Source organism: Tiliqua scincoides, chromosome 10 (genome assembly GCF_035046505.1).
Source record: "Tiliqua scincoides isolate rTilSci1 chromosome 10, rTilSci1.hap2, whole genome shotgun sequence".
NCBI classification, from domain to species: Eukaryota; Metazoa; Chordata; class Lepidosauria; order Squamata; family Scincidae; genus Tiliqua; species Tiliqua scincoides.
The window spans coordinates 23,387,687-23,405,196 of NC_089830.1; the positions used below are offsets into that span (position 1 = coordinate 23,387,687).

The 17,510-nt window shown below is 50.3% G+C and overlaps 1 protein-coding gene across 1 annotated transcript; it reads left to right on the forward strand.

The window, feature by feature from the left end:
• The first annotated feature begins 820 nt into the window (after positions 1-820).
• LOC136661620 (protein BTG3-like) lies at positions 821-17,248 on the forward strand. Its single transcript, XM_066638952.1, has 6 exons — positions 821-904; positions 11,310-11,504; positions 14,366-14,503; positions 15,364-15,459; positions 15,511-15,616; positions 16,714-17,248. Exons 2-6 carry the CDS (start codon positions 11,332-11,334, stop codon positions 16,900-16,902), a joined length of 702 nt encoding a protein of 233 aa, XP_066495049.1. The 5' UTR covers positions 821-904; positions 11,310-11,331; the 3' UTR covers positions 16,903-17,248.
• The last annotated feature ends 262 nt before the right edge of the window (positions 17,249-17,510 follow it).

Below are 17,510 nucleotides of genomic sequence, written 5' to 3' on the forward strand. Positions count from 1 at the left end.
CTAGCTGATTTCTGATACTTTCAGCCACACAACCACAGCAATTCTTCCAAGCCAAGTCTCTCAGAAGTTAGTCCTAGTGGTCTGGCTGAAGCTGACTCTCAAGTAGTCTCTCAGCCTTATTTTCAACTTCTGATTCAGCAGCAGGTGAGAGACAAGCCCTTTGTTGGAGGGGGCGCATGGCCTCCTCTGGCACTGCTATAACACTGTGGGCAGTTTCTCGCCATGGTACCAGTAACGCAACTTGCAGGTGGACAGAGAGAGCTGGCTGACTTTGGGCCAGTCATTGTCTCATCTACCTCACAGGGTTGTTGTGAGGACAAAAATAAGAGGAGAAAGCAGGTACACCACTCTGAGCTCCCTGGAGGAAGGGCAATATAAAAATGTGAATAAATAATCTGAAATTGAGGGGGGGGGATACATTATTGTCTCTTCATGCTGGGTAAGAAAATATTTTCTTGTGTCTGTTCTAAAGAGGTGCAGAGACACAGAGATGCTCCTTCTCTCCCACATCCCAAAATGTCTATACACAGAGAGAGAGAGATGCCATCAGCACATCCTGTGGCAAGGAGTTCCACAGACTGATTACACACTGGGTAAAGAAATCCTTTGGTCTGTCCTAACTCCCCCAACCCCCAGTTTTAGTGGATGCCCCCTGGCTCTGGCGTCTCTGTGCAGCAGCTCCTGCCCCTCTCCCTGGAGGGGGGGGGTGAGAGTTCCCACGCGAACAGGATCTCCTTTTATGGCCGGTGACGTGGCAGGCCGGTGGGGGGAATCCCCTCCCCTTCCCAGCTGCCCCGCCCCCGATGAGTCAAAGGAGCCAGGAAGAGACACGCGCACGCTCCACCGAAACAGAGAACCGCGTGGCTCGCAGAGGACAGCCCAGGAGCAGGCAGCAGCACGTTGGGTACGAACCCGGGGCGCGGATCGGGGCCGCGAGGTAGCCCGGCTTTGGGGGGGGGCCCTTCCCTGGCAGATCGGGGCACCTTTTGGTGGGGGGTGCGCGGAACTGGTGGGGATGGTGGGATCCACTTTTGGGGGTGGCTCCTTTAGAACCTTAACTAGTTTTCATGGGATTCACCCAGGTATCCTGACCCCCCGCCCCCAAATTCCAGGTTCCTAATTGAGGGGTCTAATTTTATTTGGGTCCTACCGATCCTCTCGCCCCCTCCCCCAAAATTCTTGTTTTCATTCTTGGTGATTTTCAATCATCCCGAGTTGATCCTTTCCTCTTCCTGACCTCCCCCCCGCCCCCCCAGAAAAGGTTGGAGTCCACTTTTGGGATGGCTCCTTTAGAACCTAAACCAGTTCTAATGGGATTCACCCAGGTATCCTTCCCCCCCTCCATTCCAGATTCTTAATCGTGGGGTCCTTCTGATCCTCCAGCCTCTCCCCCCCCAAATTATTGTTTTCATTCTTCTCTTCGAGTCATCCTGAGTTGATCTTTTCCTTTTCCTGACCCCCCCCCCAAAAAAAAAAAAAAGAGAAAGGTTGGATTTCACTTTGGGGATGCTTCCTTTAGATTCTAAACCAGTTCTCCTGGGATTCACCCAGGTATCCTTATCCCCTCCCCCCAATTCCAGATTCATGGTCATGGGGTCTGTTTTTATTGGGGTCCTACCGATTCTCTCCCCCCCCCCAAATTCTTGTTTTCACCCTTTTCGAATCATCCTGAGTCCATCCTTCGTTTTCCTGACCCCCCCCCCCCCAAAGAAGGTTGGATTCCACTTTTGGGGGTGGCTCCTTCAGAATCTAAACTAGCTTTCATGGGATTCACCCAGGTATCTTTATCTACCCCCCCCCCCCAATTCCAGATTCTTAATCCTGGGGTCCTACTGATCCTCCAGCCTACAGCCTCTACCCCCCCCCAAAAAAATTATTGTTTTCATTCTTCTCTTCGAGTCATCCTGAGTTGATCTTTTCCTTTTCCTGACCCCCCCCCCCCCAAAAAAAGAGAAAGGTTGGATTTCACTTTGGGGATGGTTCCTTTAGATTCTAGACCAGTTCTCCTGGGATTCACCCAGGTATCCTTATCCCCTCCCCCAAATTCCAGGTTCATGATCATGGGGTCTGTTTTTATTGGGGTCCTACCGATTCTCTACCCCCCCCAAATTATTTTTTTCTCCCTTGATACTTTCTTCCTGACCCCATCCCCCTGTTTCTACTCAGTCTGCCCCGGGACCCATTCCATTCTCCATCCCGTTTACCCCACTGATCCATCTCTCTGCCCCCCCCCTCCCCAGTTCGTCCATCCAGTCTGGATGCAGTGGAGGATGTCACCAGGTGACCTCAGTGGGCTGGATAGAAGGGGGGGGGAATCGAGTAGGGCTAAATGATCCAGGCACTTAACCCCCCTAGTTCTAGCCCCCCTCCCACAATATATAATCATAATGGGAGGCGAAGTCAGAAGTGTTTTAAGCACGTGGTGAACGTCTTGTGTGAAACCATGTGTTCAGGAGGTGGGGAGGGGGCTGCAGACGGGGAGTCAAGTCTCCGCAGCCGCCCCCCCAGTTGATCACCCTCCCCCACCCCCTAAGACCCTCATCCCCTCCCCCTTTGGCTGGTTATTTTCTCCAGCACTGACTCTGATCGTCATCTCCTTCCTTCCGTCGCCAAAGCTGATGAAACTGACCCGTAACTCGCCTTCTGTTGCAACCTGTCCCTTGATCGGCGCCCCATGGGAGGAGGTGGAGGGTGGGTGGATGGGCTGATCACTGGGGGTGGGGGGAAGCCCAGCCCAATCTCCTCCCAGGCACGCCTTGCTTGGAGGGGGAGTGTTGCATTATCAAACAAATGCATTCCTAGAGCCCAAAAGAAGTTCAGGGAACTATTGGGGCTTCTGGGGGAGGGGGGTTTGATCCAGATCCGGCTGGGCCCCCTGGAGTCCAGCAAGCCAGGTGCACCCAGTGGCATAGCTAGAGGGGGTGCAAAGCACTAAGTCTTGCAGGGAGCCTCACCACTGCGTGCAAGGGGCCCATCAGTGCCATTGGGGGGGGGTGGAGCAAAACTGGAATGACTCCAGAGGGAAGGGGGAGGGGTCCCTTTTATGCTGCTGTGAGGCTCCCTGCAAGACTTAGTGCTTTGCACCCCCTCTAGCTATGCCACTGGGTGCACCCGGCTTGCTGGATTACAGGGGGCCCAGCCGGATCTGGATCAAATGCCCCCCTTCCCCTAGCAGCTCATTTGCCCCTCTAGCTACACCACTGGGTGCAACAGCGGACCTTCAAAGGTGGCGTGGCTCAGGTGCTCCAAACGCAAAGAGGTGCATCTCCTGGTTTGGGTCTGGGGGCAATGCTGCCTCTGGAAAATGGGCATCCGGCCCACTGAGGTCACCTGGTGACACCCTCCTCTGTATCAGGGGGCTGGAGAAGCCCTGGAGGAGCTCCTGAGCTTAGGTGACTTGACAAAGGAGATCAGGCCCATTCATGGAGGGCAAGTCTATCTATGGCTACTAGCTTTGATGGTTGTCTGCTGTGTCTGGGTTCAGGCAAGGCTGCTGGGAGTGGGCATTGGGCCTGGGGCAAGATACTTGATTGGGACCCTCTTCCCTAAATTTGTTTTGTACTGTATAGTTTGTTTTGTCCTACCCCCCCCCTCCCAAAGCCTGGGCCCTGGGGATTTTGCCCCCCAGCCCCCCTTTCCTCAGGCCTGGGTTCAGGGGTGGTGAATCTCTGCATATTGGTTGCAGGGGAGCAACAATAGAAGAGGTGAATGCTTTATCTCCTGCTTGTGGACTTCTCACAGGCAATTGGTGGGCCACTGGTTGACCTGATCCTATATTCTTAGGAGGGTCCCAACTTCTGAGGTTTGGTTGGTGGATTTTGTAGTTTAGGATTGTCTTTTTGTCCATATCTAGAATGTGGAACTCCCTGCCACAGGAGATTTATTCCCTCTCTTCCCCCCCCCTCCCGCCCCATCTTGCCAGCTCCTGAAGATGGCTTCAAGCAGATAACCTATTGGCTTATCAACTCTTGGCTCCTGTTTAATCATATGGCTTCTTCTGCTTTATCCTTCCTTGCAGATGACTTTGTTGTTGGGTGTAACTGTTGTGGTTTTGTGATGCATTTGGACCCTCTCTTGAGTGGCCAGGCGGGTCTTAAAAAAACCCCTAGATAAATATCAGCTGCAAGGGGCCCTTGCCTTTCCCAATTTGGCATTTGTGTTGTGGGGAAAATTTTGGCAGCATCTCTGACTGCTGCTTTCACACATCACATTGCAGGTGAGCACCTTCATGCTTTTATGCGGCTGCCTGACCTGTGACAAACAGTGCAAAAAAAAAAAAAAAAAAGAAAGTACATCTGCCACTGGGATCATGTGAGGGCTGTGTGTGGTTCTGAATGTTGTGGTGTAACCCTAATTGGGGGGTCGGGTCTGAGAGCAGGCAGTGTTTGCTGTGGAGGATCAACCCACAGTTTCCCTTCCCCTCCAATGTCCTTCCCTTCAGCGTGTAATTAACCTTTGGGACTCCTTGCCACAGGATGTGGTGTTAGCGCTTGGTCTAAATGCCTTTCAAAGGGGCTTGGATAGATTTCTAGAAGAAAAGTCCATCACAGGTTACAAGCTATGATCAGTATATACAACCTCCTCTTTCTTGAACTACTAGGCTATCTCTGAATGCCAGATGCAAGGGAGTGACAACAGGGTGCAGGTCTCTTGTTGTCTTGTGTGCTCCCTGAGGTATGGGGGGGGGAGCCACTGTGTGATATAGGAAGCTGGACTAGATGGGCCTTTGGCCTGATCCAGCAGGGCTCTTAATGTACTTAATGATTCAACTGTGTTACCCCCTCCCAGATGTACTCTGAGAATCAAAATAAGTCCATGTATTGGGCAGGGGGGGAGCACATCCTTGAAGGTGTATTTACAAGGGAAGGTTGTACCCCTCCCCTTTACCTGCTGATTCTCCCTACAAACACCCCTGTATTTGTGCTACTTAAAGCATAGCAGTAGAGATTTGGGGGGGGCAGCATGGAGAGAGCAAGAGGCAGGAAGTTAGAGAGTTGCCTGTCCTGCAATCAGGTAAGGAAGGGACAAGCTGTCCCGTGAAAGGACTGCTCTTTCACAGCCTCCAGATCTCCAGCACTGGGTGGGGGTGTGTGTGGAAAGAATGGGCTGCTTAAAAGAACCATCCCAGATGTCCATTGGGAGGCCCTGCAAAGCCCTGGGTATTCCTGGAATCTTTGACTGGACATTAGGTTTGATTGCATGAAGTGTGGCTGGCTGATAGGCTAGATCCTGCTAAATCCCCACCTCCAGCTCACCCCACCTTCATCTGCATAAAAATCACCTGTTTCCTAATAGCCCAGGGCTGGTACAGGTTGGATTCCAGAGGATGGCATCTGCCCTGCAAATCAGCAGGGCTTTTGAGCAGCCTCAGTGCACAAAACCAGACTTCACAATCACCTTATGAGGTAGGCCAGTGTTGTTCCCCTCCAATTCGGAGTGATGGGCAGGGAAAGGTTTGCATGTAGATTTTGAGAAAAATGGGTGCCTTACCTAAAATCTGGTGAATTTTGCATTGATGGTATTCCTAGATACATAAGGATCACAGGGATGTGTTTAGGCATGCTGGCATCCTCTTCCTGCTCCTCTTCCAAAGAGTTGGCAAGAAGCTCTGGAGTTTCCTGAAAAGAGGAAGAGTGTGCTGTGGCCTTCAATTCTGTTGTACTTTCAGTCTGGCCGAGAACTGAAAAAGGGAAAGTGGCACAGGAAAGTCCCACTGCCAAAGATTCCTGTAAGGCGAAATAGGTGGGAAATAATTTTCTCCCAAAATAATCATTCCCTCCCAAAAAGCCCCTTAATTTGAGGAAGGGGCAAGAAGCAAAGGAAGAGGCATCAGATACCTTGAGCATGATTGGGGGGGGGCGGTTGAGGATACATTATTTAGTAATAGATCCATCTGGCCCGTTGAGGATTTAAAGGGTCTGATGCTTGCAGTTTGTCTGTGTGTCTGTGTTAGAGAAAGAAAGGGACTGTCTGGCCAAGCAGGCTTGGGAAGTTTTTGTCTGTACCCAAACCTGTTTCTGCAGACACAGCAGTGAGATAAAGGAAATTCCAGTTGGAGCGAGAAGCACCTCTCTAGCCACTTTCAGCTATTCCAAGTCTGTTTCCAAGAAGGCTGAGGAGGATCGACCACAGTTTTAACTTGTCTCTGTTTACCAGGAATCCTAACACCTCAATGGTGAATTGGTTTCTCTCTCCCCCCACCCCAGCATGTTGTGTTTTTCAAGGTTTGTGGGGAGGTCAGGTTTGGGAAGGGAAAAGTTTGCATCCCTGTCTAACCATAGCGTGTATCCACGTTGTGGCCAGCGATTGGCAGTCGGACCCTGTGCGCCGCACTTGCAGACAGGTTTGTGGCCCTCTGAGATCATCAGTCTGTGCCCTTCATTGCAGACATTTCTTTGGGAAGTGGTGTTTGTGTCACCCTCTGGCTCTCCTTCCTGATGATGTCATTTAGTTTTCAGTAGGATCCTTGAGACAGTGACAAATGCAGGTGACCTGGTTACAGAAAAACCCAGATGAGGCAGCCAGCACAACTTTGGGCAGGAGAGCAACTCTAAGAGGCTGTATTTGACCTTCTTTTGTCCTCCCAGGAGTGCCACCTTGGAGACCCTCTGGATCCCTACCTGGGAATTTTGCAGTTGGACCAGGTGTGCCCATTGGAAATTCCAGGTGGCAAATCAGGCTGTGATCTTTTCTGTCCCCAAAGGGTTATGCTTGAGCTTTCCTAACTTTAGGGCTTGGCTTCTGGAACAGACTGCCCTTGATGACTGCCTGCCAGTTCTGTTTATCTCTTGTCTCCCCCCCCCCCCAATGGCTCTGAAGTGGATCTGTCACCTTGCGTGAAGCAGGCCTTCCTTGGATAACAGATTTTCCCAGACCATGAAAAAGTAGGTAGTCATCAAGGTGATGATTGCATCCTTACCGCCAACCATTTAGACTTTCTGCCTCCAGCACCACTGTTTGAACTGGCTCTCCTAGTCTCCAGCTTCAGTAATGTCTCTCCCTTGTTTTGGGACACAGTTCAGGGTTCTCTACCTGAGCAAGGCCCATGAGAAGGGGTGCAGGGTGGTGTAGTGGTTTGGGAGGTGGACTTAGACCTGGAAGATCCAGGTTCAAATCCCCCCTCAGCCATGAAGCTTCCTGGGTGACCTTGGGCCAGTCACTTTCTCTCAGCCTCACCTACCTTGCAGGGTTGTTGTGAGGACAAAAGGAGGGCAGCAGCTGTGTACACCGCCCCGAGCTCCTTTTGGAGGAAGGGTGGTATAAAAATGTGAAGAAAAAAAAAATGTACCCAGGCCCAGAGTCAAAGAGGGAACCCAGAAGCCAATGAAGGGGGCAGATAAATTTTCTGGGATCTTAAATTTTTTGCTCTCACCAGGGCCCAGGAAAGGAGGGTCAGGGAATACATCATACCTGGATCTGGGGTAAAAAATGGGGCCTGGGAGCCAAAGGAGGGGAGCCAGAAATTGCTGGGATCTCAGAAAATGTTTGCATATATTGTGTGAAGACTAAAAAAGTTTGTACCCCCTGATAAAATTCCTCACAGAGGCCTTGGCTGGACCCATAAAGACCTTGTGGGACCTGGGCCCATCAAGCCATTATCTCACACCCCCTTCTCCCCTTGGTACCATCATAGCTGTGGAGGGTCAACTCCGAGCACTGTTTTGATTGCACCCTCCATGCGCTAAGTTTGATGACTTGGGCACTTAGAGAGGCTTCCTCTGCCCCCACATTTGTGGATCTCCCTTCTAAAGGTCTTTCAAAGTTGATTTCATTGATGGAACTTTTCCTTTTGACCCTTTTGGCTCACTGTCCTTGGGGAAGAGGCAGGCCACTGTCCTTGGGGAAGAGGGTTGATTATAAAACTGTACAATCCAGGAAGCCTCTGGTGCATATCTAGCATGTGGGGGTTTGTTTTGGGGGGGTGTTGGTGGGGGGAGGATGAGAAAAACTGGGTAAGCTATGTGCCGCCTACCCCATTCTCACGCTATGGCTTGCCAGTGAATTCATCCTGGTTTGAATGGGTGCAAAACATGTGCCTTTTGACACCTTGTTAAACCTCGTCAATGCATCATGTACTTGTAAACATGGAAGCTGAGCTTTGAGAAAGCCAGAGCTCCTTGGAAAGGTGTGTTTGTAAACAAACCACCCAAAAACAACCCTGAGTTGCGGGAGAACAAGGTGGGGCAGAACCCATGACAGGCAGCAAGTGTGACGAATGGCTTTCCTGCTTGGCAGCATTTGGCCAATGTTCTAGTCAACAGATCTGGGCATGAAGGAAGCTAACCTTCTGCAACAACAAGCCATAAATCTCCTATGTGGCTCAAACCTGGTGTGTCGGTGAGCATGTGCCTAGTCCCGAACCTGTGTTTGGTGTGATTAGTGCAACTCTCTCCTCCCCCTTTCCCCACCTTCTGCTTTGTGTTTGCCTGGACCGGGGCTGGCCCCCATGTTGCAACCTCTTGCAAACCTCTTGCAAAATAATGCAGCGTGTACTTCTGTGTCCCGTCTCGGGCAGGTACTCTGCCGAGACAGGCCGTTCCAGGAAGCAGGATGGGCAAAATTGGGGGTGGGGCTGATTATAAAACTGTACAATCCAGGAAGCCTCTGATGCATATCTAGGGTGTGGGGGTTTGTTTGGGGGGGGCGTGTTGGTGGGGGGAGGATGAGAAAAAGTGGCTCCAGGTTAATGGTTGGCTGTTCTATAAATATTGATCTGCTCCCGCACTCTCTTCTGTTTACAATATCCGCTATTGCTGGTGGTTTTATTGTTTACAATTGTTGTCTTTGCTATTTGTTGGAAACCTGTCTTGGACATTTTAAGAAAAATCGGAAGAAACACACACAAACACTAATAATGTGATCCAGAATGTCAGATGTAGGAGAGGAGTTCTCTCTAGCCCATCACTCCCCTCCCTTCTCTTCTCCTCTCCTCTGCACTTCCTGTTCTGCTCTGCTTTACTCTTCCTTTAGCCTCCGCAGGCAGACCAGCCCTGGGAATAGGGAGGCTTGGGTTGGCATTCCCAAGAGACAGTGTGGCATAATGGCGAGAGTGCCAGCCTTGAACTGGAGAGGTCTTCATTCAGTGGCCCCAAAACTCACCTTGTTCCCGTCACCATCTCTCAGCCTAGCCTACCTGGTGGGATTGTCATGGGGATAAAATGTAGAGGATGGGGGGGTGGGGGTTCCACTGTATGGCAGTGGCGTCACTAAGGTTCGCGTCACCCGGTGTGGGAGGCCAGCGTGTCACCCCCCCCTGCAGTGGGTGGGACAACACTCTAGGTGGTGGGCGTGGTGATCTACCATCGCCCCGCTGCACTGGTTTTTTGGCTGTACCTTTTGATGGAATAAAGATATTTCAATGTAGTTTGTTTGATCGCACTCTGCATGAAATTACACATTGATTGATATATAGCATGATGGTATTATTCCTCCAAACTCTGATTGTAGTGATTTTGGTCACTAGTGGTGTCACCTCCCCGCAGGGTGTCAACTTACTAACACCTTATTGGAGCAGTTCTCAAACTTTTAGCACTGGGACCCACTTCTTAGAATGAAAATCTGTCCAGGACCCATCATAAAGCAAATTCAAATAAATAATTATAAATAAATTAAAAAGTAAAAACAATAAATAAGGGAAAGCCGGCCCTGTTCCACCAAGTGAATTTTCTCTGTAGCCTGCCTGCAATAACCCCTCCCCCCCAAAAAAAAGAATCAGTAAGATTTTCACTCCTACCCAGTTCAATTTAAGTTCTTATATTTCAAGCATATCACTATCAGGACCCACCCGGCTTTGCAAGTCTGACAGCCCAATCCTATGACCCTGTGAGGTAGGTGAGGCTGAGAGAGTGAGACAGACTGGCCCTAAGATCACCCGAAGGAGCTTCATAACTGAGCAGGGATTTGCTTGATACCATCCTGTAGAGCTCCAGAGCTTTCTACAGTTTGAGACAAGATATTCATGGCTAGTGTTTTATGCACACAGTCCCCCCAAAATGCCCTCGTTGCTCGACTTTGGCTGCCGGTCTGACTCACTGCTCAATTTGAGGTCAGGAATTCCCCTGCCCCTGAATGTCTGGCTTGCTTGCTTTCTCTTGAGAGTGTGTGTGTGCCCTGGCAAGAACAACGTAAGAACAGCCCCACTGGATCAGGCCATAGGCCCATCTAGTCCAGCTTCCTGTATCTCACAGCGGCCCACCAAATGCCCCAGGGAGCACACCAGATAACAAGAGACCTGCAAGGCTTCCTGGGAATTGTAGTTAAGAACATAAGAACAGCCCCACTGGATCAGGCCATAGGCCCATCTAGTCCAGCTTCCTGGATCTCACAGCGGCCCACCAAATGCCCCAGGGAGCACACCAGATAACAAGAGACCTGCAAGGCTTCCTGGGAATTGTAGTTAAGAACATAAGAACAGCCCCACTGGATCAGGCCATAGGCCCATCTAGTCCAGCTTCCTGCATCTCACAGCGGCCTACCAAATGCCCCAGGGAGCACACCAGGTAACAAGAGACCTGCCTCCTGGTGCCATCCCTTGCATCTGGCCTTCTGACATAGCCCATTTCTAAAATCAGGAGGTTGCGCATACACATCATGGCTTGTACCCCGTAATGGATTTTTCCTCCAGAAACTTGTCCAATCCCCTTTTAAAGGCGTCCAGGCCAGTCGCCATCACCACATCCTGCGGCAAGGAGTTCCACAGACCAACCACACGCTGAGTAAAGAAATATTTTCTCTTGTCTGTTCTAACTCTCCCAACACTCAATTTTAGTGGCTGTCCCCTGGTTCTGGTGTTATGTGAGAGTGTAAAGAGCAAGGGGAAGAAGCAGTGCTGACTCTGGCGAGGAGCAATAGTGCTCCCACCAAGCCCCGCTGTGTTGGCACCATAGGTGCCTGGGTTGGTGATGAGACTGCCCTTCTGGAGGGGGTGTGAACCTGCTGCTCCTGGGGTCCCTTTTGACCTCTCTCATGCACACCTGCTTGTTTTTGCTGTGAGTGTGTGCACGAGGGCCATTGTTGTGACCTGCTTACTAGTGCCCTGATGCAACAGCCCTGCAATCCCTCTTCCGTTTCTTGGTGAGTCACTCTGCTATCACCGCGGCCGCCGTGTCGCAAGTCCAGAACAAAAGGTTTCTTTATGTGCTGAGCTGGGTAGCAGTCCTCTACCTGCGTTCTGCTGGGGTGGACGTAGCAGCTGCTTGTCCCACCCAGAGGGAGATTTGCAGTTATTTTTTCACACCTCCCACGTACACCAAGACTTTCTGTGTTGTCTGCGCCTCGAATGCTGAATGGGATTCTTGTTCCTTTTCCAGGACCCACCAGTAACTCCCCATCATGAAAGAGGAGGTAGAAACCGGAGTCAGGTTCATCTCCCGCCTGATGATCCGTGACAACAAGCTGGATAAGGGGCAGGTGGAGCGTTTCCAAGACAGCCTGGTCAAGATTCTGTGCGAGCGCTTCCACGAACATTGGTATCCCGAGAACCCCCTCAAAGGACAGGCATACAGGTAAGTGCGGGGGGCCTGGGTGATGGGGAGGGGCCTGTGAACCCATGAAAAGAGCTAATGGATTGATTGATTTTAACCTATTATTTTATTTTATATCGCCCTTCCTCCAAGTTGCTCAGGGTAGTGTACATGGTTCCTCCTTTTGTCCTCAACAACTCTTGTGTGGTAGGTGAGGCTGAGAGATAGTGACTGAGCCCAAGGCCACCCAGATGGCTGAGCGGGGATTGGAACCTGGATCTTCCAAGTTCAACACCAGAACCCCTACACTATCCTGGCTCTATCAAATTGCCTTGAGTTGTTTTTAATAAGGTAGTGGTGTGTCAGAGGGAGTGGTGGTTTTCCACCGAAGTCCTTTCTTTGTTCATGACTTAAAAGGAATACGAAGGTTGCAGAACCTCTTTTCTCGATAATTCGGCGGAGTGACCTTTAACCTTTCCAGATCTGAGATCTGCCTTTTCATCACATACGTGGGACAGAGGAGCCCGTTTCGCTCCTCTGTCAAAGCCCAACTTCAGACCTAGTACTGCATACCAGGGCCCCCTGATAGTCCGTTGTAGTTTTTTTGTGCTGTGCTATATGTTTATCTGGTTCTTCCTCTGTTCTGTACAAGAGATCAAAAGCAGCACAGCTGACACCATAATGCCCTCGCACAAATCTATGGGGTGATCACATTTGGGATACTGTGTGCCTAGCCACCCCATCTAATGCATAATATTGTAGAATCTGAGGAGGCACAACTGAGATAACCAGAGGTTTGGAGCCCCCTTCCTTATGAGGAAAGGGTACAACTTTTGGGTTTGTTTTTTTTAATTTGGGGGGGGGAGGTGACTAAGGAGGAAGGCATGACTGCGATGTGTGAAATTACACAGGCTGTGAGCAGAGAGACCCTTTTTGCTGTCTCACAATACTAGGTCAAGAGGCCATCCAGTGGCGGGAGATTGGGGGAAGATTTAAGACAGGCAAAAGGAAATGTTATTTCACGCTTTGCATGATTAGACTGTGGAACGCCTTGCCACAAGGTGCGGTGACAGCCACTAGCTTGGATGTCTTAAAAACGGATTGGATACTATCTTGGAGGGCAGGTTTAGCAACGGTAGCTGATCAGGATGGCAGTGTGCTCTGGGTTCACTGGCTGTGTGTGAAGCCCAGTTGCAGGGGAGCAGTGCCTGGAGAGACATGTACTTTTTCGCTCCTGCTTGTGGGTTTCCCAGAGGCCGCAGGTGGGCCACTGGATGAAACAGGATGCTGGATTAGATGGGCTTTATTCTGATCCAGCAGGGCTGTTGCATCCCAAGGAGCTTAATTCAGCATACAAGATCATTCCCCCCTTCCCCATCAGAGTAAATTGAGAGATTGCCTCTAGCCCAAAATCCTCCCATAGGTTGCAAGCCTGAGGGAGAATTGAATCCAGGGATTTTTGGCCTGGATTCAGCACTACCCACTACTCCGCACTGTCTCTCTGCTCTGTGTATCAATGGCAGCATCGCGATGGCTTCCTCTGGTGTCACACCATGTTCACATTGAGACGCTTGTTAGCAGAAACTGCATTGCCTTGTCACAGCTTGTTTGTCCCCTTCGTAGGGACTACAAACTTGGATGATCCAAATTTACATTTAATGGGGGAGGGGTTGAAAATTGCCGGACGTATCCTGCAGCACAACCACAGACGGTTGTGGCTGCTCTCAACTTTTGGCTGTTTGCCAAGACTACGATGAAGCAATGATCTAATGCATCTTTTATGGAGCGGGTTGTTTGCAGAGCAAGCTGTGAAATAGCGGCATTGTAGCTCTCAAGGCTGTTTGTGTGGCTGATAGGACAGCCCAGGCTAGTTGGCGGTTTGGCCTGTGTCACTCGCCTGCAGGTCAGATGACGGGTGTCGGTGGTTTGGCACCGTCTGGAGCTACGTGTACCGTACAGGCACTTACTAGCTCACCGTTTGGGCTTGATAGCGTTGCATCACTGAGTCCGGAATAGAGCAGGGCTGGTCTGTGCATGCAAAGGTGCAAAATTGGTAGAATGGACTATATTACTTGAGGTGTGAAGTGCAGCACACCCCTGCCTGCGGTACAAACTGCCCAACCTCCTCAGGATTTGACCTCATCTTAAAAATGTGGAACTCACTACCACCAGATTTGGGGGTGTGCATGAGACCGGCTTGGAGAGTCTTGGGTTCAGACCTTGAACTCAGCCAGGGCTGGTCTCTCTCTGATTGATCTCCTTCAGGGTTGCTACAAGGATCAAAGCAGAGGGACATATGTTTTGGTCAGATGCATTATAAATACTACGTTGCAACAACCATTGATATTTACAGATACATATGTTATTTTAAACCATTCACCTGTAACTTGGAGATTGACTGTGGGTCATGGGTGGATCCAAGGGGGGCCATGGGAGCATGGTCGGGCGCCAGGGGAAGACACACTGAGCAGAACTGAGTTGGAATGTGAGCCCAGGCCTACCCTCCCAGCAAATGGCCATGGGAGGCCATAAGCTCAATTGGGAGCCCAGGTCTACTTGGCAGGTAGAACTGGGTTCTAAGTCCAAGCTGGAGCCCAAGTCTACCCACCTGGTTAACCTGGGCTGTGGAGTTTAGGGCGTGCTCATGCCCCCCCCAATACTATATGTATTTTATTATTTGTTCTTTATGTTTTTTTTCCCCTTTGCATAAAATGAAAATAAAGTTGCCAGAAAAAAAATAGAGGGGGATAGAAACTGATGGACACTGATCTCCTTGGAAGAAGAGTGGGAGAAAAATACACTGATGAATAAAATGAAAACAAACAGTGCCCTCATTTCTCCCCTCCCGCATACCGACTGCGCCAAGGGCATTAACTCAGAGTCTCCCAACCCGTCCCTCCCAGGTGTATCCGGATCAACAGAAAACAACCGGTGGACAGCTTGCTTCTGAAAGCTTGCACCGACTGCGAGCTGGATTACTCACAGCTAGATTTGCCCCCGGAAATCTCAATCTGGATTGACCCAGGCGATGTCTGTTGTAGGTGAGTATGCTGGAGGTCCTACTTTGAGCAGGCCTGTGGCTCCATCGGGGGAGGGGGGCATTGAAAGGGACTGGGGGCTCGGAAATGGAGGCAAGACCTGCTTCCCTCCCACATTCTATTTCATCAAAGGGATGCATGAGTCTATCACTGGAGTAAAGTTATCCTACAGGGCTTCCAAGAGGAATTGTATCAGGGGGTACCTTTTGGGTCCCTTCCTGTTCATCAGACTGAGTTCATTCTGATTGTTTGTGGGACGTTTGGGAAACAGTATATTGTCACCTTGGATTACAATATCAATGAGCTAAACCTGTTGTTATTAAGATTTTTTTTATTATTATTATTAATTAAAAGTGCTGCCCAGTTAACTGGGGGCACCTTTTTTTTCAGTCAATCAGAATACTCTTTTTTTCTGCCCCTGGAATTGATAGCAGAATTGCATGCATGTTTACTCAGAAGCAAGACCCTCTGTGTCCGGTTCCACGTTGCAGCCCAGAATACATGCCCCTTCATACGTCCGTACAATCTTGTTCTCTGATGCAGCTCTCGGCAATTTGGTTTGTCTAACGGCAGTGCAGGAAAGGCCGACGCTGAGCTGTGTTAGGTTTAGCAGATGGCAATAAGTTGATCGGTGATGGTGGTATTCATGGCAGGCAGAAACTCAACAGGTGGCAGCTTTCCCCTTCTCCTCCAGCCTTCTGGTTTGGATTAAAAATCCACTGAGTCCATCCTCTTCTTTCCTCTGGACCTGGTGGTAGCACAGAGCCCTGGAGATGCAGGGACATTTTTGCCTGTGGTCAAACATTCACAGGGCCCTTAGCTGAGACATCCAGGCTCTTAACATTTCTCCCTCCTTCCATCAGGCTCAGCGAGAACAGCCATTACTTTTCAGTGAGCAAGGAAGAGAGTCACAGTGGCAAGGCCACACCAGAGTTGGAGACATCCGATTACCATTCCGAGTCGCCCTCTGAGAGCTCCTCACCCTCTGAGAGCTCCTCGCCCTCTGAGAGCTCCTCGCCCTCTGAGAGCTCCTCGGAGGACGAAGGGCCAGCCAAGCGGGCAGCCACAACACCGGTTCCAAGCAAAAGTCGGCCTGCAGGAAACAACCCCAAACAGGTGAGAGGTAGCTCCCGGGTGTGACGCTAACGTTCAGGGGGAGGAGACTTGGATTCGAATCCTGCTTTGAAAATGTGCTTGTGGGCAACCAGAGCCAGGGGAGGAGAATCCATGCTGTTTTATCTTGCATCTGAAACCTCTTTATATCACCTCACCCTTGCCTTTGTATGCTCATGGGGTGGTCAGAGGGTCCGTTCTGTGAAGGGGCTTCCAATCTATAGCCGTTGTTTTGTTTTTTTTCAACTGGTTACACCAAAATGGCAACATTGGAAATTAGGAAGAGTTGCAAAGAACCAGCATGGAGTAATAGGTAGAACTGGACTTGGAGTAGCAAGATTTGGGGGGTGGGGGGGCTGTATCCCACCAGTAGAACATCTGCCTTGTGCACCAGAGGCCCCCAGTTCAATCTCCTGGGTTATCTCCATTATCTAACTTATTATTTCCAGGTAGAGAAAAATTCCTGCCTGGCCACTGCCAACCTCAAACTGCAATCCTGTGCACACTTTCCTGGGAGCAAGCCCTAATGAATTCAGTGGATTTACTTCTGAGCAGAATTGCCTAGGATTGAGCTGTCAAACAGCTTGCCGTGTTTCTTAAGCAATTCGTCTGCGCAACTCTTTGCCACAGGATATGGTGAGGCACCTGACCTAGATGCCTTTGAAAGGGGATTGGACAGATTGATGGAGGAACAGTCCTTCACAGGTTTCAAGCCACGATGGGTATACATAACCTCCTGGTTTGAGAAGTAGGCTACTTCTGAATGTCAGGTGCAAGGAAGTGGTATCTTGTTCTGTGTTCCTAGAGGCATCTGGTGGGCCTAGCTATGGGAAGCTGGGCTAGATGGGCCTCTGACCTGATCCAGCAGGGCTCTTGTTATTTTCCTAAGCTCACTGGGAAGACTTGGACCAAGCTCCCAGTTTTCATTTTATTCTACCTTGCAAGATTGTTGTGGAGATAAAATGGGCAAACTCACTGCTCTAAGGAATGAAGGATACAGATGGGGAGGAAAAGATCCTGTTTTAATCATTCTCCTTTGTTTCCCCTCTCTCTCTCTCTCTCTCTCTCTCTCTCTCTCTCTCTCTCTCTCTCTCTCTCAGGCACCCCAGTATTTCTACATGCCAAATCCTCTTTGGGTCCCGTACCCCCAGGGTGTGGTTAGTTACATCCCAGCCTACCAGCCCATAACCCTCTACTTCGTGGATGTCGCCTCGACCAAGTCGCCAACGGCCAAGACACGCAATCCAAACCTGGTGAAGCGCCTTACCAAACGGGCCACCAGAGCCTGAGGACGGGAGAGGCTGGGCACTGCCCAGACCTCTCCATAACCTGCTCTGATGGGCACTCACAGGAAGGCTCTTCTCATCTCTCCTGGGGATCGGCTGTTCCTTGGAATTCTCAGATGTAGATATTGGCTGTGAGTCCCTGACAGCCATTGCCCCTCTTGTCCATGTGATTGGGGGGGCAGAAGATCGCATTGTTTTTACTGGTGCAGAACGACTGTAGCATTCCAATTGTATATTACTGTACTTAGCACTTCAATGCACAGAGAGACCTGGAGGACAGGGGTGGCCTGTAGTGGGTGGAGGAGGGAAAACCAGGGCAGGGCACCTGGGGGTCTCTTCTCAGCTCTTGAAGGGAAGTAATGTCTAATAGTTAAGAGCAGGTTGGGGGTATGGGTTCTGTTTTCAGCTCTGGGAGGGGAATATGGTGCAATGGGGATGACGACTGAGAGTTGACTGTCTGGCTTCTATTCCCAACATCACAGCCTGCAATTTATCCCTCTGGAAATTTTTTTTCCTGCTTTAGTCAAACTGGGACCATAATAGAATCTGTGTCTGGGTTGTGTTTTTAGAAACAAGACATTTTAACAGCTTTGCCGCCGCTGCTGCAAAGA